We start from the raw sequence: 21231 nt of genomic DNA on the forward strand, positions 1-21231 counted from the left end.
GTCTGTCGTGAGTGGCTTCCAATGCAGGGGTAGTGAAGGTCTTCCCCTTCAAGAGGTTTACTCTTGACCACCACTGCAGAGAGAACGAGGGCTGGCAAGACAACTACCAGATCTTCCCATTGTCCGCTGGCCTGACACCACTGGCTGTTGAGCCACTCTTGCATGGGACGCATGCGCACCCGTGTGTGGGGAACCAAGTATATGCATGACACCATCATTCCTAGCAAGTGCATGGCCTTGCGCACCATCACCTCCCGACTGGCTAAATATTGAGGGATTTGAAAAAGCATGTTCTGAACATTCTCGTTGGAGGGGAAGATGAGACCGTCCTTCGTCCGAATTAGAGCTCCAAGAAATTGTTTTGTTTGACTGGGGACGGGGGACAAGACGATTTCTTTTTGTTGATTGAGAAACCCAGACTGAAGAAGAGATCTACTGTTTTTTGGGTGTTCGAAAAACATGCGTCGAATGAGTCACCCGTGATGAGCCAGTCATCGAGGTAAGGGTAAACTGGGACCGACAGTCTGCGCAAGTGTGCTGCAGCCACTGCCAGGACTTTGGTAAACACCCTTGGCGCTGAGGCTATGCAGAAGGGGAGTACCTTGAATGTGTAATGCCTGTCCTCGATCATGAACCTTAGATATTTCCTGTGCGCTGGCAACATTGAAATATGAAAGTATGCATCTTTCATGTCCAATGTTGCCAAGTAGTCCCCTTGTTTCAGCAATGGGATCACCTCTCGAGTGTTACCATGCAAAACTTCTGGGGGTTTTACAAACTTGTTCGCTGGGCGCAGGTCTAGAACAGGGCGCATGGTGAGATCCTTTTTGGGCACAAGGAAGTACACTGAATAAATACCCTTGTTTACCTGAAGAATAGGGACGACTTCTATGGCGTCCTTTCACAGCAGTGCTTCCACCTCTTGATTCAGGATCTCCAAATGGTCCGTTGAAAGGCGCCATGAGCGCGGCAGTCTGAATTGTGGAGGTCGGGCGAATTCCACGCAGTGCCCGTGGGCGACCGTCTTTATGACCCCACTGGTCTGAAGTTATCCCTTCCCATGCCATGAGGAAAGATGTTAACCGCCCCCCCCGACCAGGGTGACATGGGAAGGCACCTGGATTTGGTGGTCGTTTCTGATCAGAGGCTGCGGCTCCTCTGGGATTGGGGCCTCTGCCTTTGCAGCGTTTCTGACCCCTTGAAGGGTAGTATGCGGGACTTCCAGAAGTTTGTCCTGTGTTGAAGTTCCCAGTGCCGTAGTTGTTTTGACCAGCACGGGCTTGCCCTCGAAAGGACCACCGAGAGTTATTACCCCTCTGGGGGGACGGGTTCTGTGTGATCTGTTGCAGAGAATTCAGAGTTTCATGCTCCTACTTGGCTGTTTCCAAAGCCTCATCCACCGCTTTCTCGAAGAGGTTAGATTCCTCAATGGGATTATTGATGAGGGAGGTGTTAGAGAGAATTCTCTGTTTAGGCTGAAATTCCTAACCTAGTGAGTCCCCCCAGCAGCTTTGCTGGATTTTTGGGGTTTATTTTATTCTCCTTCCAAGAGCGAGACTCTTTTACCCTCACTCTTGGGCATTATTTGAGTGTGTTTCTTTGAATCTAGATGTGTTTAATGGGCTATGGGGTCTTTTACCCCATAGGGCTTAATGTGTTTTTGTGATGTGTGTTACACAGCACCCTCAGTGCAGTGACACAGGGGTGTCATAGTGACCCCTCAGTATAGACTCCATACCCTGGGACGGACTACTGTCTCCCAGGGCATATAAAGTCACTATTGACTTTACTAGTCTTAAATTCTGAACAGAACCAGTACAAACCATCATATTGTGGACCTACTGGCTGGGGCAATTCAATTGCCCCAGGGTCTGTTAGTCGAGGGGGCACGTCTCCGTCCCCCCCTGATCGAGTTTTGGCTGGTGGCAGTGGATACTACTTTTTATATTCAACCGCAAATATTTTCCTATGGGATTTCCCATTATTTTAGGCTACTATCTTTATTTAATTATTTACGGTAGCCTCGAACATACCGCCGGTTTATTTAATTAATATTAATTCTCTGGTTGGTATTTTTTGCCAAAACTTGATTCTAAAATGGCGTTTGTGTTCTCTTCTAAGACTCCAACCCAAGTCGAACCCTTTGTTCCACCTTTTGGCAGGCTTCTCCACAGAAGCCCTCCAAAGTGGTGCCACTCTGTCTGGGGTACTTAGGAGGAGTGGAGGGGAATTTAGGCACCCTGGACTGAGTTGCCTAGGCAACTCAAGACGCACTCCATCCTGATTGGCCCAAGTGGTGAGCCGGCCGGCTCACCACTTAGCATGTTTGAGTGACAGCTAGGCTGAGTGAATGGGGGTTTGCTGCATAAAAGCAGGGCTTTGGGGACTGGAACTTCAGAAGTCGCCACAGGACTTAAGAATCCAACGAGGGAGAAGCTGAGCCGACCTGCCACGACACCACCACCGGTGGAGCCCTGCTGGACTGCCTCACCACTTTTCCCAACGACAGGAGATCTCCCGCCGGAGAGTCTTCTTCCTTTGACTGGTGGGGATAACCAGTTTCACCATCTTTTCACGTTCCCGACGTACCTCGTGGCGGCCTTGCCCGTGCCAAGCACCCCGGCAACCGGGATACCACGTCTTACCACGACCGCAAAACCAAGGTACCACCTTTAACCGGAAAACTCTGCGGCCGGTTTCTTCCCTGGTAGTGCTACAACCTTAATCTTTCCTCCAAGTCGAGATCTTCTCTTCCCCTGGACGACGACGCAACTTGCACCCACTACTAGGAACAACTGCCACCGCTGGAGGATCCTTCCCACTTAAGGTACCGTGTCCCGCCTGGCTTCCCTTGCTACCGACTGTACGGGGTAGATTTAGCCCCCGGCTTTCGAACCTGGGTTAGCCTGAGACACCCTGGCTAAACTTTCTTAAAGCCTCTCTAAACCCTTTTTGAACCCTCTGCAAGACTCTAAGCATAGTGTAACTGTGTGATCTTGGGCACATTTGTGCTCTGCTCTCTCTAAGAGTGGGCCCAGCCTTTGGACTTTGGCTCACCAGTGACGTTTTTGCTCTTCTGCCTTGCTAACAGTGTTCCTGAATCTTAGAGTGGTGTACCTTTTCATATTCTGTCTTTTTCCCTCCCTTTCTCACAAACTTATTGGAGTGCAATCTAGTTAAGCTCTCACCTCTGTATGAAAATAAGTGGTGTTTTACTGTGATTTATCTGATAAGGGAAAAGGGGTGTATATATTACAATAGTGACAGTGTTTAGAACATTTTACAATAAGAGTGCTGGAGTGTTTCAACTGTGTGTTTTTAAATAAATAATTATATACTTTGATACCCAAGCTCTGGTCAGTGTTTGCTTGTATTATTGTATCTGAGTGCCCATTGTGCATACTTTGCATACTGCCTAACTCTTCTTGAGGGAAGTCTGACTGCTCAGCCACAGCTACCAGGTAAATCTGGGTGGTGCAGACTGCTACCAAGTGGGTTTACTGCCAACACCTGTAGTCTTAAATCTTTTGCAGTGGTCCCTAAGGGAACTGCACAGGTTTCTGCCTAACAGGAGGCTTGTGTTTCCGGTTTAAAACCTGGGGTACGCATCCAAGCGTGTTTTAAGTAGGGTCCCTTGGGCCAGAGACCTGCCTGTTGTTTCCGCAGTGTCCAGGGTGTTTTTTTATCACATGCTGGTTAACTTGTCTTCCCTCCATTACAATGGAGAGAAGCTTGGGTTTGGCGGGTACAGGAACCTCCTCGAGGCCTTCCTGGAGCAAGTTCCACTGAGCGTCAGTATAGCTTGCCAATAGTGTGGTATTATCAATCCGCGTAGTGTATGCGGCAGCCGAAGTGAGACTTTTCCCTAGAGCATACAGTCTTTTGGATTCCTTGTCCGGCGGCGATTCCAGACTAGATAGTCGGACATCTAGTGGTAGCCGCAGAGTATTGCATCAGGTCTTTCAAGGATCGAAAGGGATGTCAGCATAGGCGTGTCTAACACTATCCCTACTGTGACGTGTAGTGACCCAGAAATCCTCACGCGTCGAGGTCCCTCCGATTGTATTTTTCTGCCGTGAGGGAACCTTATGACTATCGTGAGCGAGTACAGAAAGAGAAAGTAGTAAGACGTCCATGTTCCTTCCATCCGAGCGGGGAAGAAGGGTGGGCGCATGTGAATCTAAGCAGATACAATCATCAGAAATGCTATTACGTTAAGTAATGCATGTAATCCAATGCTTGTTAATCTGTTTAGAATCACATGCTGTGCGTAGACTAGCAAGCAGCATCCGGAGGTGGGATGTGAGCAGGAAGAGTAGTGAAAAGATGTCTTCATAATGCTTGTCCCACCTGAGAAACAGACCTAGAGTGTGTCTAGGCAATAGCGTTTTGTAAAGGTGTGTACAGAAATCCAGGTCGCCGCTTTGAAAATGGACTCTAGAGGAACATTTGCAATGAATGCTATGGATTCCCCAATGGCCATAGTAGAATGTGCTCTAGGCTTGAGAGGCAGTTCTTTCTTGGCAAATTTGCAGCGGAGTGTGATGCAGTTGACAATCCATTTAGAGATGGCTGATTTAGAGGCAGGGTCCCCTTCTCTACCAGCAGCCACTGAAACGAAAAACTGGTTTGTTTTCCCTACTGGTTTAGTTCTTACCAGATAGAACATGACTGCCCTGCGCACATCTAGTGTGTGTAGGCTTTTTTCTGGCACGTTGGTATGGTTCTGGAAGAATGTAGGCAGTTCTATAGATGGTTCACATGGAACTTTGAAATGAATTTAGGCGCAAACCTTGGGTGAGTGCGGAGAACTACCTTATCTCTAAATTGTAACAAAAGGGTCTAGAATAGAAATGGCCTGTAGTTCACCAACTCTTCGTATGGAAGTGACTGCCACTAGGAAGGCTGTCTTGTAAGCGAGTGCTTTTAGGCTTGCTTTGTGCATAGGTTCAAAGGGAGACCCCATAGATCAGGTTAACACCACATTAAGGTCCCATCCGGGAGCCGGGTCGGAAATGGGAGGATACATTCTCTTAACCCCTTCCATAAAAGCTTTAATCACTGGGCTCTTCCACCAAGACATTTTCTGCTGGGGCGTAGTGTAGGCTGAAAGTGCAGCTAGGTGAACCTTCAGGGAATTGAAAACAAGAACGGAGTCCAGCAGGTGAGTCAGGTGTAGCACGATGTGTAGGGGAATATTCAATGGGATTAATGTCCTCGGTATTACACCATATGACAAAGCGTTTCCATTAATTGGAGTACCAATGTCTGGTGTTAGGTTTCCTGTATATCCATGCATCTCTCTCCCCCCATCCTCTTTTTTCTCTCAGCACTTACTTTTATTACCTGTCCCTTTGACCATTCATAATAGCCTGTCTGTCTCCCCCTGTACTATCTTGAACACTTGTCAACCTTTTCTAGATAGTCACTTATTTGTCCCTAACCTTAACTCTTCCTTTCCTATACCCCTACACCCCCCCTTCCCCCTTCCCCTCGTCACTCTTGCACTGCAACAATTGTCGTCAGGCATAATAATGCTACTGCTCGTATTCTCTTTTTTTCCTCCCCTACCTCTCCCTTATTGTTTCCATGCACTAGTACTATCTGTGATGATGGTTTATTTTTTCACATTCTCATCTGTTGCAAGGACTTATTTAGAATGTTTTGTTTTTCTCCCATGTTCCCTCCCTCCTTGAAGCGTTTAAAACAAAATGTGTATAGGCGCTATACAAATTAACAATCAATTCAAGCTGGAGATGCCCAAACTCTAGGATTTCAGGAGCCAGGCCACCAAGTTGAGAGTTGGCAGGCATGGATGGAGCATCCCCCCCCCCCATCCTGAGACAACATGCTGTAAGGGAAAGGCAGCATCATCGGATGGAAGAGAGACATTTCCATCAGATGGGAGAACCAGGGTTGGCGCGCCCATAATGGGGAAACCAAGATCATGGCCACTGGTTCTTGGTGCATCTTGTGCACAATCTGGTTAAGTAGGGGAGTTGGGGGGAGCGCAAACATATCTCCCTGAACATGTTATCCAGAGACTGTTGCCCTTGGACTGGTTCTGAGGGTACCTGGAGGTGTATTCTGGGCATTGTGAGTTTTCCAGAGTTGCGAACAAGTCTCTCTCTGGGAAACCCCATTCTGCAAAAACGTTGGAGACGATGTCTTCGTGTAGTCGCCAAGGGCAGTGGGACGTCTCGGCTGAGCAAGTCTGCCAGAAGATTGAGTTCCCCTGGAACGTTTTGAGTCAATAGAAACATCTTGTGTTTGAGAGCAAACTTCCAAATGTTGAGATAGTTTGGACTGCACTGGAGAATGAGTGCCCCCCTTGCTTGTTTAGGAAGTACATGGCTGTCGTGCTGTCAGTGAGGTCCAGTACTGTCTTTCCCTGTAGCTGCGTCTAAAAGGCTTTCAGTGCTTTGAACACTGCTAGTAATTCCAATAGGTTTATGTGGTTGGAAGCTACCATTGGGGGCCAAACCCAGTGCACTGTCTGATGAAGGTGAGCCCGCCCCACCCTGTGAGGGATGCGTCCATCGCGAGTGGCGCTTCTACTGCTGGGGTTGTGAAGGTCTTCCCATTCTCGACCATCACTTCAAAGAGAGAACGAGGGCTACCGAGACAACCACTAGATCGTCCCATAGTCCGCTGGACTGACCATTGGCTGTTTAGCCACTCTTGCATGGGGCGCATGCACAATCACACGTGAGGAACCAAGTAAATGCAGGACGCCATCATACCTAGCAGTCGCATGGCCTTGCGTACCGTCACCTTGCGACCGGCTACATACAGAGGGATTTGAAACAGCATGTTTTGAACCCTCTCACTGGAGGGGAAGACGAGCCCGTCTTCTGTCTGAATAAGAGCGCCTAGAAACTGCTCGACTTAACTGGGGTCGAGGCTAGATTTCTTCTCGTTTATGGAGAATCCCAGAATGAATAAAAGGTTGACGGTCCTTTGAGTTTTTGCTAGGCAGGTTTCGTAGGAGTCCCCTGTTATGAGCCAGTCGTCGAGGTAAGGACAAACTGGGATAGATTGCCCGCGCAGCTGAGCCACTGCCACTACCTTTGTAAATACCCTTGGGGTTGAGGCAATGCCAAAGGGAAGGACCTTGAACTGATGGTGCTTACCCTCTATCATGAACCTTAGGTACTTTGTCTGCCGACAACATTGAAATATGTAAGTATGCATCTTTCATGTCCAATGTTGCCATGTAATCCCCTTTCATGAGAAGAGGAATTACTTTTTGCAGCGTCACCACACAAAATTTTTGGGGTTTGACAAACTTGGTCGCTGGGCGCACGTCTAGCAGAGGGCGCATGGTTAAGATCCTTTTTGGGTACTAGGAACTACACTGAATAAATACACTTTACCTGTAGAACGGTGACGACTTCGATGGCACCCTTTACCTGCAGGATCGGACGTCTTGTAGCAGGATCTGGAGGTGTTCCGGTGTCAGGCGCCTGGATCTTGGGGGTCTGTACCTAGATGGCCGGCTGAACTCTATATAGTATCCGTGGGTGACTGTCTTGAGCACCCACTGGTCCAATGTGATCCCCTCTCACGCATGCAGGAAAGATAATAATCGTCCCACGTCCAGGGAAGCATGAGAGGGGACCTTGACGAGTCATTTTTTACCAGCGGCCAGGGAGCCTCCAAGGGTTGAGACCCTTTCCCAGACGTTGTCCTCTGGGAAGTAGTGGGGGTGTTAGAACCTTGTCCTGAAAACCACTGATTTCCTGAGCCATACTGATTATGGGGCGAACGTAGATAGGATTGGACGTGAGACCTACCCCCACTTTGCTGAAAAGGTCTTTGGGTAATTTGGTTCAAGGACTTGAGGGTCTTGTGTTCTTTTTTGGCGGTTTCCACTGCCTCGCCCACCGCTTTTCCAAACAGATTGGATTCTTCCATGGGTTTGTTAATCAAAGGTGCCCGAGTCTCAGATATAAACTGGGAATTTCTCAGCCAAGCATGGCGTTTAACAGGGTACCTTGTGCCAAAGGTTCAGCAGCATCCAAGGTATTCTTGAGAATGTTGTGATTAACTTATTTGTCCTCCGCTTCGATTGCTAGTAGGCGGGTGCGCACTGGTTATGCAACCTCCTGCAAGCCCTCTTGCAATACGTACCTCTGGACATCTGAATAACTAGCCAATAGGGTAGTATTATTGGCTATGCACGTGGAGTGAGCCGCAGCAGTGGACCCTCGCCCTCTTCCTCGTAGTCGTACCCACCACAGAGTCTGGAGTAGCATGACCTTTGATATATAGGGGATCGGTAGGAGAAGATCGAAATAGTTTCTCCACTTGGGATTAACAGCTCGAGACTGAGAGGGTGTTAAGAGGGGGCTACACGCCTCTTGATGGAATTGAGAAGGGGAAATAGCTTGGCTAGCCGGAGGCTTCTCTTTTAAAATGTCGTCCTCCTTTGTGGACATCTGGAAGTGCTCTGCCGCCTTCTTGAGAATGGCATTAAACGCCATTTGTCGTCCACAGGAGAAGCCTGACGCACAGGGGGAAGATTATGGAGAATCAAGGCCAATGGCACCCTGGTCTGGGGTTGGAGTCGGGGATAGCCATGGTGGGTTCTCACCAACAGGTTGATCCTCTCCTCAATTCGGGGGGTGATCACGAGGATCATCGAAAAGATCATCCCCCTGGGTGTAAGGGTCCTGAGCATAAGGGTCAGGAGGAACCATTAAAGGGCCTGAAGGATCAAAGGCATCCTCATGGAGGGGGGGTCTGAGGTCCTCTGGTATTTAGTTACTGAGGGTACAACATAAGGTATCTCTTCACAAGGCCTTTTTGGGGTAAACCTCTCTGAAAAATAGACAACTTTTTCTAGCCTGTTAACACACCCCTCACATGTCTCCCTTGTGCATTTAGATGACCCAGAAGTGTCTGAAGAGGGAAAAGAAACATGTAGTTTAGGACGTCAAGCTTTTTCACTGAGTGTCGTAGACAAAAACTTGGGACAAGTCCTGATGCTCTTTGGGGTGTTCTGGTGTCTCTTACGGCGTACTTTTAGGCCTATTGCAACGTTTGGATGAGTCTTTCAACGTATCCTAGCGTTTACCAGCCGCTGAAACAATCTTTGCAAGGCTTTCGCTGATACTCAGCATTACGGGATGGTGTTAAGGCTGAGAGGGCGGCTGCGTCAAAACTTTCGGCGTGACCGTAGTTTTCTTAAGCGTTGACGCACTCTTAGAAGGCGCGTCAATGGGGGATTTGCTGCTGGCGCCCTTAGTTACAAAATGCACGGAAGGCTGCCAATCCTGCGAATTGGCAGGTGTCATCAAGGAACCAAATGCACCCGTTGACCCCTTGGATCGTTTCGACTGATAGACCACGACAGTACCAGGGGTTGTGTGTTTAGTCCCATGTGATGTGGGTGCGTCCTCATCGACGGGGGTGTAACGTCCCCATAACAGGATTTGCGTCATGCTTATCGGGGCTGGGGACAGACGTCTTGGAGCGTGTCTGCTCTGTTGTCAGGTCAATGGCATCCACGTCAGAGCCATGGTCGTCGCTATGGGCCTCATCGCTTTCGGCGGGGGAGCTACCCTCAGCCTGCGGCATTGCATAGGCCACCCACCATTTTACAAGACGCTCCCTTATATTCCTAGGACAAAGGAGCTTACAGTGCCGACAGGACGCTTCAGCGTGGTTGAGGGGAAGACACTTGTTGCACCGAGGTTGCTAGTCTTTCCAGGGAAACTTTCCCTTACAAGGTCAAAATTTAAATGGAGTCTTGTCCATAGCGCAAGGTAACAGAAGTGACGACAATACCAAAGGGGCAGAGAGAGGGGAGAAGGAAAGACATTCTTAAAAGGAAAGGAACCCCCAGACCCCACTCTCCCGACTGTGTAGGCCGGCCAGAAGGCCCAGCAACGTGGTCGACGGCATCAACCGGGAACGCCAGCCGTCAAAGTCTGTTCTGTCTTCAGCGGTATTTCAGTAATCGAAGAGGGCACGAATGTTGTATAAATTACGAAAGGTCGTGATTTTTACAAATTGCAATTTTGCTATAGCTCTGCATAAGGCGACCAGCTAGCTGGGTGCAAAAAACAATCTGAGGAACTTCGACGCTTGGGGATTTCTGAGTACACTACACGTCGCGGTAGGGATAGTGTTACAGACACACCTATGCCGACGTCGCCTTTCGATCTTTGAAAGACGAGTTGCAATACTCTGCATTTGCCACTAGATGTCCGACTTTATACACAGCATGTGAATATAAGCAGATACAATCATCAGAAATGTTATTATGGTAAGTAAAGCATGTCATATCCTGCCCAAACCAAAAAAAAAAAAGATGGGCCCCATAAAGAGAGAGAAAAAAAAAAAAACACCTTTGTGCCACTGGCTAAATTGCCTGACTTCATGCATTGTGCCCGGGGCAAATAAGTGCCTATCCTGGGAGGATAGCTCAGTGGCAATGTGTTTGCCTTGGAAGCAAGACAACACGAAGCCACACAGGTTCGATCCCCGGGTCCACGCTTAGAAACCTCTGGGTATTTAAGCGCATTATAAATACATAACTAAGACAAAAAAAATGACAATTACACAACTAAAAAAAACAATTCCTGTTACAGCGCCTTGATGCCCACGGGCTGTCAGAGCGCTTTAAAAATGCAAATAAATAATTCCTCTACCAAGAGAAATACACTGTAAATTGTGTTCTAGAAGATCTAATACCAATTTCTGTTCCTGTACTATTGAATATCAAAACTCCTGCAGCACAAAGATATGAGTATTGTATTACTACAATCCGAAGTGTAATGTTTTTATAGATCTGTACGATGCTCGATATTCAACAGCACAGCTCAAAGTGCCAGTCAAACCATGCTGCTGCTAAATTATAGTTGAACTGCTCACATATAGCTGGATACTGCTCAGATATTGTAGGGCTGTTGCAATTTACAAAATGTTTCTTGAATATGTAATAGTTTCATATACCTATTGTTATGCTCATTAACCAGGAATACTGATGAAATATTTCAAACTCATAAGCTGCAGTGGTGCTGCTCAAGTTTGCCAAATGTTCTCAAAATTGCCACGGATCATGTTGGAGCATGCTATGATGTCAAAAGTGTACCAGGGATGCTAATCTACTCCATGGCATTATTTGTGGAAAAAACATTTGTTATATACATTCGACATCCTCAAATGGATAAATAGTATTTGACTGCCCCTGCATCATATTGAAAACTGAAACCAGCTTGAATTCAATCTGTTCGCAAACACTGGAGCACTAAAGTAGGACTGTAGGTCGCGTAGCAATGCCACATCCTACTGTGATCTTATCTGCCTGACAACAACATTTCTAACTGCTCGTACCTGATCCCTCAACTGTTACTGTCTGCATCCTCAAAATCACTTGTTATTCTTGAGCATATTCATTTGCAAAACCAGCATCCATGCCAAAACTTTCATGTTGCATTCTACGTTCCTTGCTTTCCCAGAGTCCCTGCAATAGTCCCCCACGTGATAGCTTGTCACTTGTTTCTGCATTTTCATCACTTTCAAGTTCTTACCACAGGGTCCTTGACAGTATCAACGAGCTTGATGATATTGGTCCCCCCTCGCAAATTCTCCAGAATCTTCACCTCTCTCTTAATCTTCTTTTTCTTCACTGGCTTAAAACACAAACAAAATAAAGTGAGTACCACATGGTCACAATTGTACTCACTCAAGCTCATTAGTAAATGCATTGGCATCAACGTCCATCCATACATAAATTCATTGGAAATAACCTACATTCTAGCAAGCCTTCATTCTTATATCAGGAAACCTGCTTGCATGCTCATCTTTTTATTGAAGGTCATGGAGGTGGGGTACACTGAACACATTTCTGTATCAACTAAAACCAATAGCCCAAGGGGAGAAAAAGGAAATGCAGTAAGTGTTTGTTACTATGCTTTAATACTGCACCATATCACTACCGCAGTAGTATCAAACCGACCAGGATTGTCCATAGAGTGAATTACTGAGACCCCACAAGGGTTATCCAGACCGTAGTCTGCTGGAAGAAAATGACCAGGTCGGGGTAAAGAGGACAGGAAAGCGGGCAGTATAACTACAAACACAAGGAGGGAGAGCTGTTTGGTGGGCTATGGTTCTGCAAAATGGGGCGGATATATACAAATGCGTTGTGATAATGGAGCTGTGCTTCTAAGGCAGATTTGTGGAATTGCAGGTTAGTAAACTATGCAATATTGGAAGCATGAGGGGCTCTGGCAATTCTGGAAGTTTGTTGCCTTATTTGCACTGCCTTCTACATTACTGAGTACTCCATGTCAAACTACAGAATGTTAATTCTGGGACTGACCAGAGTCAAGAATGCACCGTGTATAAAAGTGAATGTTGTTGGTAAGGGAATGGATTGGTCAAGCTCTTAAAATAAATTTTTTTTAAAAGACATGGCACCTAGCTGTCAAAAAGGTAATTAAGAGTTTGTTCCATGTCAAAATATTTTGCGAGAGACCGGGAGATGCCTCATTGAAAGTAGGATACGAAAGTTTGGAAACACTTAGCCTTCTAATAGTGAGAAAAGAGTGTGCAGTTTAGTATATGTTCATTAGACTTTGTGAAAGGCGGAGGTGGATGTGCAACCAGAGTAGATAGGGAGGGAAGGGTGAGAGGTCTGTCTTGCTGTATGCATAGAGAGATTGGCAGCCTTCTCTCATGTTATGTTAACATGCTTTGACTGTTACCATGAGGCTAGGAGAGTGAAAAAGAAATAGATATGCCCTACAACAGACTCAAAGCTAAGAGAAAGGTTGGTCAGGGCAGCTTGTACACCTCGAAAGTTTGTAGGTCAGAAATACAAAATTGCCATTTTCGCAACTCCCTTAAAATGTAGTTAAATTGCCTTTTTGTTACCCCTTTATATTCTGAAAGAAGAACAAGTTACTTCTTACCTGGTAACGTTCTTTTGATGGGATGTTCCTCCGATGTATTCCTTATCTTTGATAGATCATCTCCCAGCTTGCTGGCCTCGGAAATTTTTTTTCAGTAGAGGGCGCTGCGCGACTACGTCCCTCGAGCCGATGTCCCCCGACAGCCTCCGTATCTGCGCTGACGTCATCACACGTATAAATAGACTCGCGCAGCGTCCGTTGCTCAGTTCCGTTTTGACGTTAACAGTTGTTTTACATGAACTGGTTATTGACATTGAAGGATCGTAAGCTGCAACCACAAGGGAAGTATTACTGCGGGGATGGATGGGAGGGGCGATAAGGAATACATCGGAGGAACATCCCATCGAAAGAACGTTACCAGGTAAGAAGTAACTTGTTCTTCGAAGGGATTGTGTCCTCCGACGTATTCCTCATCTTTGATAGACTCCCATAGCAGTGGTGTGTAATTGGAGGTGGGAGTAAAGCACCATGTTTCCTTTTAGGAATGAACCGAATGTAATACGGCTTTGCCAAATCTAGTCTCTTGACTAGAGGAGGAATCCAGGTTGTAAAATCTTGTGAAGGTATGTGCGGAGGACCATGTGGCAGCCGCACATGTGTCTCGAACCGGAACCCCTCTTTGGAGGGCCGAGGAGGCTGCGATACCCCTGGTTGAATGAGCCCCAAAATTTTGAGGAGGCTCTTTCCCTGCCAGTTTGTAACATTCCAGAATGGCCAAAATAATCCATCTGGAAATGGTTTGTTTTGTTATCGGTAGTCCCAATTTGTGCCTTGAGTAACCTACGAACAGTTGGTCTGCTTGCCTAATCCTAGCAAGTCTGCTGATGTAAAAGCTTAAAGCCCGCCTTGGGTCCAGCCTATGTAGCCTGTAATTTTCTGAGTGATGTGGAATTCAGAAACCACCTTTGAGAGGAAATTAGGCTTCACCTGTAGGACAACTGTCTTTATGAAAAATTGTATGAGGGGGTTTACAAGATAGAGCTTGTAATTTGCTCACCCTTCTAGCAGATGTTAAAGCCACTAATCAGACAGTTTTTAAGGGGGAGAAATCTTAGCGAACAAGAGTGGAGTGGTTCGAAAGGAGTACCCATCAGGAAATTTAAGGCTAAATATAAGTCCCATAAAGGAACCTGGAACGGTCTTGGAGGATAGACATTAGTTAATCCCTTTAGAAATTGTACTACTAAGGGTAATTTGAAATACGATGGCTCCTCTGCAGTGCGCTTGAAGATCGATAGCGCTGCGAGATAGCCCTTGATAGTGCCAACTTAAAGGCCTGAATTTGCCAAGTAGAGTAGAAAGGATAACACCGTTGGTGTACCACATGAAAAGGGGTCGATATTCTCTTCTCTACACCAGCTGCAAAATGTGTACAAACGGCAGCGGTATAAAGACTTTGTTGCTGGCCTTCTGGCTGAAAGCAACACTTCGAGAACGTCATCAGGGAGGTCCCAATCCTTGGATCTCAACCTTTCAGAAGCCATGCGTGAAGGTTGAGGGTTCTGATGTCTGGATGGAGAACCTGACCTCCCTTCTGAGAGAGAAGATTCTCCTTGAGTGGAAGACGAATTGGAGGGCAGATGGACATGTCCAGAAGGTCCGGGTACCACGTTCTCCTGGCCCAGTCTGGGGCAATTAGGATCATGGTCCTCCGGAATCTTCTCAAACTCCTGATCATTTGAGGAATGACATGGACTGGTGGAAACGCGTACAGGAGTGGAAACTCCCAGTGCACTACGAACGCGTCCCCTAGAGCTCCTCTCGCGGGAAATTCCCTTGAACAAAACAGATCACACTTCCTGTTGGTACTGGTGGCGAACAGATCCACTTGAGGGGTTCCCCAAAGGGCAAAGATCTCCTGTAGGACTTCCTGAGCTAGTTCCCACTCGTGGGAGACTGTGCCCTGCCTGCTCAGAGCGTCCGCCGTCAATTTCTTCTCTCCGGGTAAGTGAACTGCCGATAGAGAGATTCCTGCTTGAATTGCCCAAAACCAGAGCTGCATTGCCTCTCTGCACAGTGGCAGTGATCCTACGCCTCCTCTTTTGTGGAGGTAGTGCATGGCCACTGTGTTGTCCATCATTATCAGGACATTTTTCCCCTGTATTTTCAGATGGCAGCAAAGCCTTCAGAGCTAGTCTGATTGCTCTCAGCTCGATATGTAGTCTGGACTCCGATGAAGACCAACGGGAGGCAGTCAGCCGCTGATGAAGCACACTCCCAAAGTGTGTGGCTGAACCTTGCGAGCGTACAAGTAGCATTGATGGATTTCAACGCCATGCTACATGCAGAAAAGACTTTTTGGCCACAGAGTCCTATGTCTTATCATCCCTGCCCTGTGGAACAGTAGGGTAAGCCGATTTACTACCTGATGAAGTAGCTGCCTGAACAACCAGACTCTCGAGAGTTGGGTGTTTGGGTAAATATTCAGGGTTAGCAGAAGACACCCTATATTTAGCTGATTTTTTATTTTAACTGCCGGGATTAGCTCACGCGTTTCCCAGTTTGCCAATATTCTCCTTTGTAATGCCGCATGAAATGGCACCACAGGATCCTCCTGTGGACCTTTGACCAAGATGTCTGTGAGGTCGACTTGCTGAAAAGCAGGTGAGGGTGTGGACCACCCCATAAACTCTATTATCTTTGCCATCAAGGTTCTATAAGGGGTTTCAGCATGTTCCCCTCGGTCTGGTCTGGCAAATTCCACTTCTGGGGAAGTGTCCAACCCACTTGCTTCCTGTATGGATTCTTGGAGGTCTTTCAACCTACCTTCCTCAGAGGTAAATTCCTCTGGTACAGGAGTTGCAGATCCCTGCAACTCAAAAGGTCTTTCCTGATCCAAATCCTCCCCTTCTTCATAAACAGATAAGACTTTGGAGTGATCAGGTCTTGAAAAATGGAATCAAATCCCATTTCCAGAGCAAAAGGGGCCAAATTCGTCATGATTGGCTGAGAAAACGTCAACGTCGTCGAAGCGGACGTTAAAGGCTTCAAAGCCATCGAAAAAGGCGTCGAGAAAGGTGGTAGAGGCCTCGAACTCTAGAGTATCGGAATTCTACTCAAAGTTGTTGACGACATTCTCGTGATCGAGGCTCTGGGTATGGCCACTGGCTGTGAGGTGGCCGTGGGTTTGTCCTTTCACGGCGTCGAAGACGGCGTCGACTTGACCGACCTGTGCGTCGAAGAACCCTTCGATAACAGCGATGACGCCGATCTATGCGTCGAAGGGATCTTTGACAACGGCGTCGAAGACGCAACTTTGCCTTTACTCGAGGGTTTGTGACGCTCTCGAGTGGCTTCTTTCACCGGGTGCTGCGACTGGCGGCGTTTTTATTTTTTTCGGGTCTTTCACCCAGGGTATCACCCTCAGCAGTCTTCGAGGGGGTCGAGGGTACTTTCTCGAAGACGCTAAGCATCTTTTTCCTGAATTCCTCCCACTCAGCCCGAGAGCTATGTTTTGTGGGGCAAGAGACCCTTTTCGGGGAAACGGAAGACGAGGAAGGGGATCTTCGATGTCTCTTTTTTGAATGCTTAGATCTCGAAGAGTGATGGGAACTGCTTCGAGACCTAGAACGAGAATCTCTTGTGATGGCGAGGAGACGAATGTCTCGACTCCGCCGAGGAAACTTTTCAGGTTTTAACTGCCTTACCTCTCTCGAGCTTCCCCTTACGCTCCTTCAAGGATTTCGCCGTCATTGACATGCATTCCTCGCACTCCGAACAATGGTGCTCGACTCCCAGGCACCACAAACAGATCCTGTGAGGATCCGTCAACAACATTTTCTTTCCACAGTCTCGACATTTTTTGAAGCCGGACCGCAGAGTTATCGAGTACGAGTCAGTATTCACGAGGAATAATGAAGTATATTTGACTGAAGAACTGAGCAACGATATTCCGAGGCCCCACGAAGCACGGAAAAACGGAACTGAGCAACGGACGCTGCGCAAGTCTATTTATACGCGTGATGCCGTCCGCGCCGATATGGAGGCTGTCGAGGGACGTCGACGCACATCGCCCTCTACTGAAACATTTTTCTGAGGCCAGCAAGCTGGGAGATGATCTATCAAAGATAAGGAATACGTCGGAGGACACAATCCCTTCGAAACAAAGATTTCATACTGCAGCAAGTCACCACCACAGACGTTTCAGAGCAACCTAGGCGTGACGTTTTTTGCTAAATGTTTAAGGACAAGACCGTCTTTGGCTAAGCAGTGGTCAAACCTTCAAGCTTTACATTGCCAGTGAGTCCATTATGAGCATGGGCATATTAAAACCATCCCTAAGAAAACAGAGGGCAAGCCACTTTAACTTACTACCCAGGACCTTGAACTGACAGTTTCTATACACAGGAAAGCTGGAGGGAAGGACAGGTTAATGAAGGTTTTCAACCATGGCTCCCCAAAGAGCAAAGCCCCAAAGTTTTTGAGGCACCAGGACAGGGATGTTTATAGCAGTATGTGAGAAAGGAATCCTCTGAGGCTGCGGCTCGTCTCCTATGGGAGTTCTACATAATCTAGTGCTTGTGAATCCTTCTCCACCTGTGCTGCATTTACCATGTCCAGTTAGTAGAGGGCAGTATTTGAAATTAGGTCAAAAGTGGGGTGTAGAGGTTACCAGATTAAATTTGCAGGTCTACTTTACAATCTTGCGTTTTTCATTTAATGTTGCGTTTCATGGAGTGCTACCTGCCACCTTAAAGCTTCTTCAAGGTGCTTGAGCATTAGACATTAATGGAAAAGGCATAATGAAACCTCACATAATATAACCAGAGACATGACCAAATGAGCTAGCATAAACAAACTGGCATATCACAAAAAAATTGGAAAAAGAAGGGTTGCATAAGTACATAAAAATGCAAGTGAAAAACAAGCAACACTCTGGCAGATTACAGTCAACATTCATTTAGGTGTGGGAACAAAACATACTGATCATAACAAACACTACAGAACACGTTCCTACAGCTTAAAAACGATACTACATGCATGAAGTTATAAAATATGTCAAAGAGGAACATAACCGTTACTTCTCTGTTATAACAATTACTGTGGTCGTAATACGTTATTTTCTTCCAATGTGTGAACACACAAAGGGTCCATGTAATGTCCACGGAAAAATGTCCCCAGACAAGAAAGTCGCTGTTTTTTGCAGAGACATTACTACATTGAACATTTTCTTTTTTTTTAATAATTGGGAGCAGGGGCCATCCCTGCAACCCATATCAATACATGTCGCCAATGGCTTTTCCCAGTGATATGTATGGGGACATTACCAGATAGCCACAAAACATATTAAAAAGGTAAAACCGGTAAATGCAGGACTTTGTTATGGCAGGTGTACTAAGAAAGCATAGAAACGATTGGGGTGATTATTTCACTGGGCTAGCAGAGATAAAGAATGAGTCGCTGTGAACAGTGGATCATTCAGAATTAAGACTACAGGAATCACTGCAATGGGAGGTTAACTTTCTGTAACATACAGTGCAACCTATAGTCTACTGAAACTTTTAAAAAATACCAAATTGGAAGATTACTTGATTCGAGATTGGGAAATCTGGATTAATTTGTTTTGAAAACTGACCGCAAGCAAAACACCACAAACCTGATGTATAACAAAATACAGCGGTATCAGATAATAAAATCGATAGAGGGAGATTTTGGTGTTTGTAGCTTTCAACAATACAGAAGCCCACTGCATACAATACACCACAGAGTACAATGACTCTAAAGAGCAAACAGCCTTAGTCCTATTCAGCAGACCCACAAATCTGCACCAGTAGCCACTGGCAAGTGATAATTGATTCTTGGAGTGTCAGAAATAGCCTGCTGTGAGTAGATGGAGAACTGAGGGGGCGACTATTTATGCCTGGCTAGTAACTTCACTCTTGAAATTTTTGCCTCTGCTACTCAGGAATAAAACGCCCATTGGGAAAGTAAAGTCTCCTTTGTGTCGCAGAAGGAAGATTTGGGAAAAACATTGGTAAACATTTTTGTGATTTATGTGGCAGTACAAAAGAACATTTGCTACAAAAGCTAGATGCCTAAAAGGACCACTTTCTTCTTGAAGACCATGTAAGGCTGTGAACCTCAAAGGGCCTGAAGTTCAAATGCAGAGGCAACTGCCAGTAAGAAAACAGTCGTCCATGATAACAAACTGATATCAACTGGCACCGTCTGAAAAGGCTTGTGAGTCAACACCGCCAGGATTACATTCAATTCCCACAAGATGTGAAGTGTTTTCCCCAGTGGAAATAGGTGAAGCAGACCCTCAAATTGTCTTCACAATAGGGCATAAGGAAAGTGAAATCTTGGTAAAGCTATTCTATATACCCCTACTATGTCATGTCAAGTAGGACACAAATCCACGGCTGATGAGAAACAAAAGGTGAACACAAAGTTACTAGATAGGAGATCAGGATTCCCCCATCGACACACCAGTGGCAAAAGTAGGACCACTCACTCCTAGACTGGTCTCAAGCAAACATTTGGCAACCACTAAGATATGCACGTTGTCTTCCAAAATGATCATACTCTAACTGTTCAGGGCCGAAGCCGATAAACTGGGGGATGGATGTAAAACTGCCCACTGGCTCTGGGAAAGGATCTTGATCATGTGTGGAAGGCAAATGGGAGGAACTGAAGACAGGCTCTTGAGGTTATGGAAGCAGAACCTAGAACTAAGAGGTTCATGGAAACCTAACCTAACTCCTGAAACCTACATCACTTGTTGATTGAGGGGGAATGGGGTTAAGCTTAAAAGGAACAGACCAGCATATGAAATGTCAAAGCTGTACTCGAGCGAGTTAGGGCCTTTCACCAGACGCAACGCGTTAAGTCGTGTTCATGTAAATTGTGAACAGGTGTATCGCAAAATGTCCCAGTTCCGAAAAACGGTCCCATGGAGATGCAGTTTCCTCTCACAATTCTGAAATGCCTCTTAACTGCTCTCGCCAGGCAGACATCCTGCAGCATACCATGAGAGTGTCCACTTCCAGAAGAGCCAGCTGTGACGATTGCATGCCCTTTGCTTATCGATGTAAACCATTGTGGTTGATGTTCGTCAACAGCTGGGCTACCCAAACTGAATTTTATTAGGAGGAAAGCTCTGCGTTAAAACCTGCCATTAATTACAATACATTGGCAAATTTATGACTGAGAAGACAGACACTCATTGTAGTCCTTCATACCATTCAGACTAGCCCCCCCCCTACCGTAGGTGGTGGAATCTGTCATTACTGTTGGCACTGGGCCTGACAAGGGAAATACCACCTGAAGGTTTGCCAGGCTACTCCACAGGAGACGCCCATGCAGATTGGGACTTAAAGGTCGGAAGCCAGATAGAAGAACAAGTTACTTACCAACTGGTAATGTTCTTTAGATTGGATGTTCCCCCAACGTATTCCACATATTTGACATGTAATGTCCACAGCTGTGTACTTCGGAATCTTTTTCGGCAGAAGGCGTCCTGTGTCGAGTTGATGTCCCTCAAAGGCCTCCGTCGAAGGAAGCATCACCGGATGTTATAAATAAGACGCACGGCGCCCGTAGCCTCAGTTTGTGTTTTTTTCCTCCATAACGTGTGGCACCTATCCAATGCCTGCTAAACTACACATAGCCTTTCGTAAATGTAAGCTGCAATCGCACAGGAAATTCTCCAGAGGGGCAGGCTGGGAGGACGATGTGGAATACGTTGGAGGAACATCCAATCGAAAGAACGTTACCAGTTTGCAAGTAACTTGTTCTTCGAATGGATTGTGTCCTGCAACGAATTCCACATCTTTGACAGACTTTAGAAAGAATTTAGAGTACCCAATCAGATGGCGAAATAAATAACTGCCTTACCAAAGGCCATGTCTTGACCAGGGATTGTATCCAGGGAATAATGTTTAACAAAGGTGTGGATAGAAGCCCATGTGGCTGCATCATAAGTATTCCTAATAGGAACTCCCCGTTGCAGGGCAGTAGCCACGCACCTAGTGGAATGAGCTCACAATACTTCAGGAGGGTCCTTACCCACCAATCGGTAATATTCAGTAATGGTGAGGATAATCCACCTGGACAAGGTCTGTTTGGTAACAGCCTGGCCCAAATGGTGTCCAGTATATCCCACAAAGAGTTGATCGTCCACTCTGACCCTGGACATCCTAGAAATATAAAAGCTCTGAGCTCTCCTAGGATCCAACCTATGGAGTCGCTCCTCTTCCTTACCGGGAGGAGGATAGAAAGTCAGAAATAACCACTTTCTGGCTCAAATGAAAATAGGCAGAAAGGAATGACGTACCCTCAGTAAAACCCTTTCCTTGTGAAACAC

At 46.5% G+C, this 21231-nt stretch overlaps 1 protein-coding gene across 1 annotated transcript in view; it reads right to left on the minus strand.

The window, feature by feature from the left end:
- Window positions 1-21231, minus strand: part of CSNK2A2 (casein kinase 2 alpha 2) — an 876327-nt gene that overhangs the window by 593059 nt on the left and 262037 nt on the right. Inside the window, exon 3 of the mRNA XM_069654499.1 lies at window positions 11541-11642. Coding sequence (XP_069510600.1) covers window positions 11541-11642 — 102 coding nt within the window. The remainder of the gene's footprint in view (window positions 1-11540; window positions 11643-21231) is intronic.

This window comes from Ambystoma mexicanum, chromosome 1p, assembly GCF_040938575.1.
Source record: "Ambystoma mexicanum isolate Mex_15411 chromosome 1p, UKY_AmexF1_1, whole genome shotgun sequence".
NCBI classification, from domain to species: Eukaryota; Metazoa; Chordata; class Amphibia; order Caudata; family Ambystomatidae; genus Ambystoma; species Ambystoma mexicanum.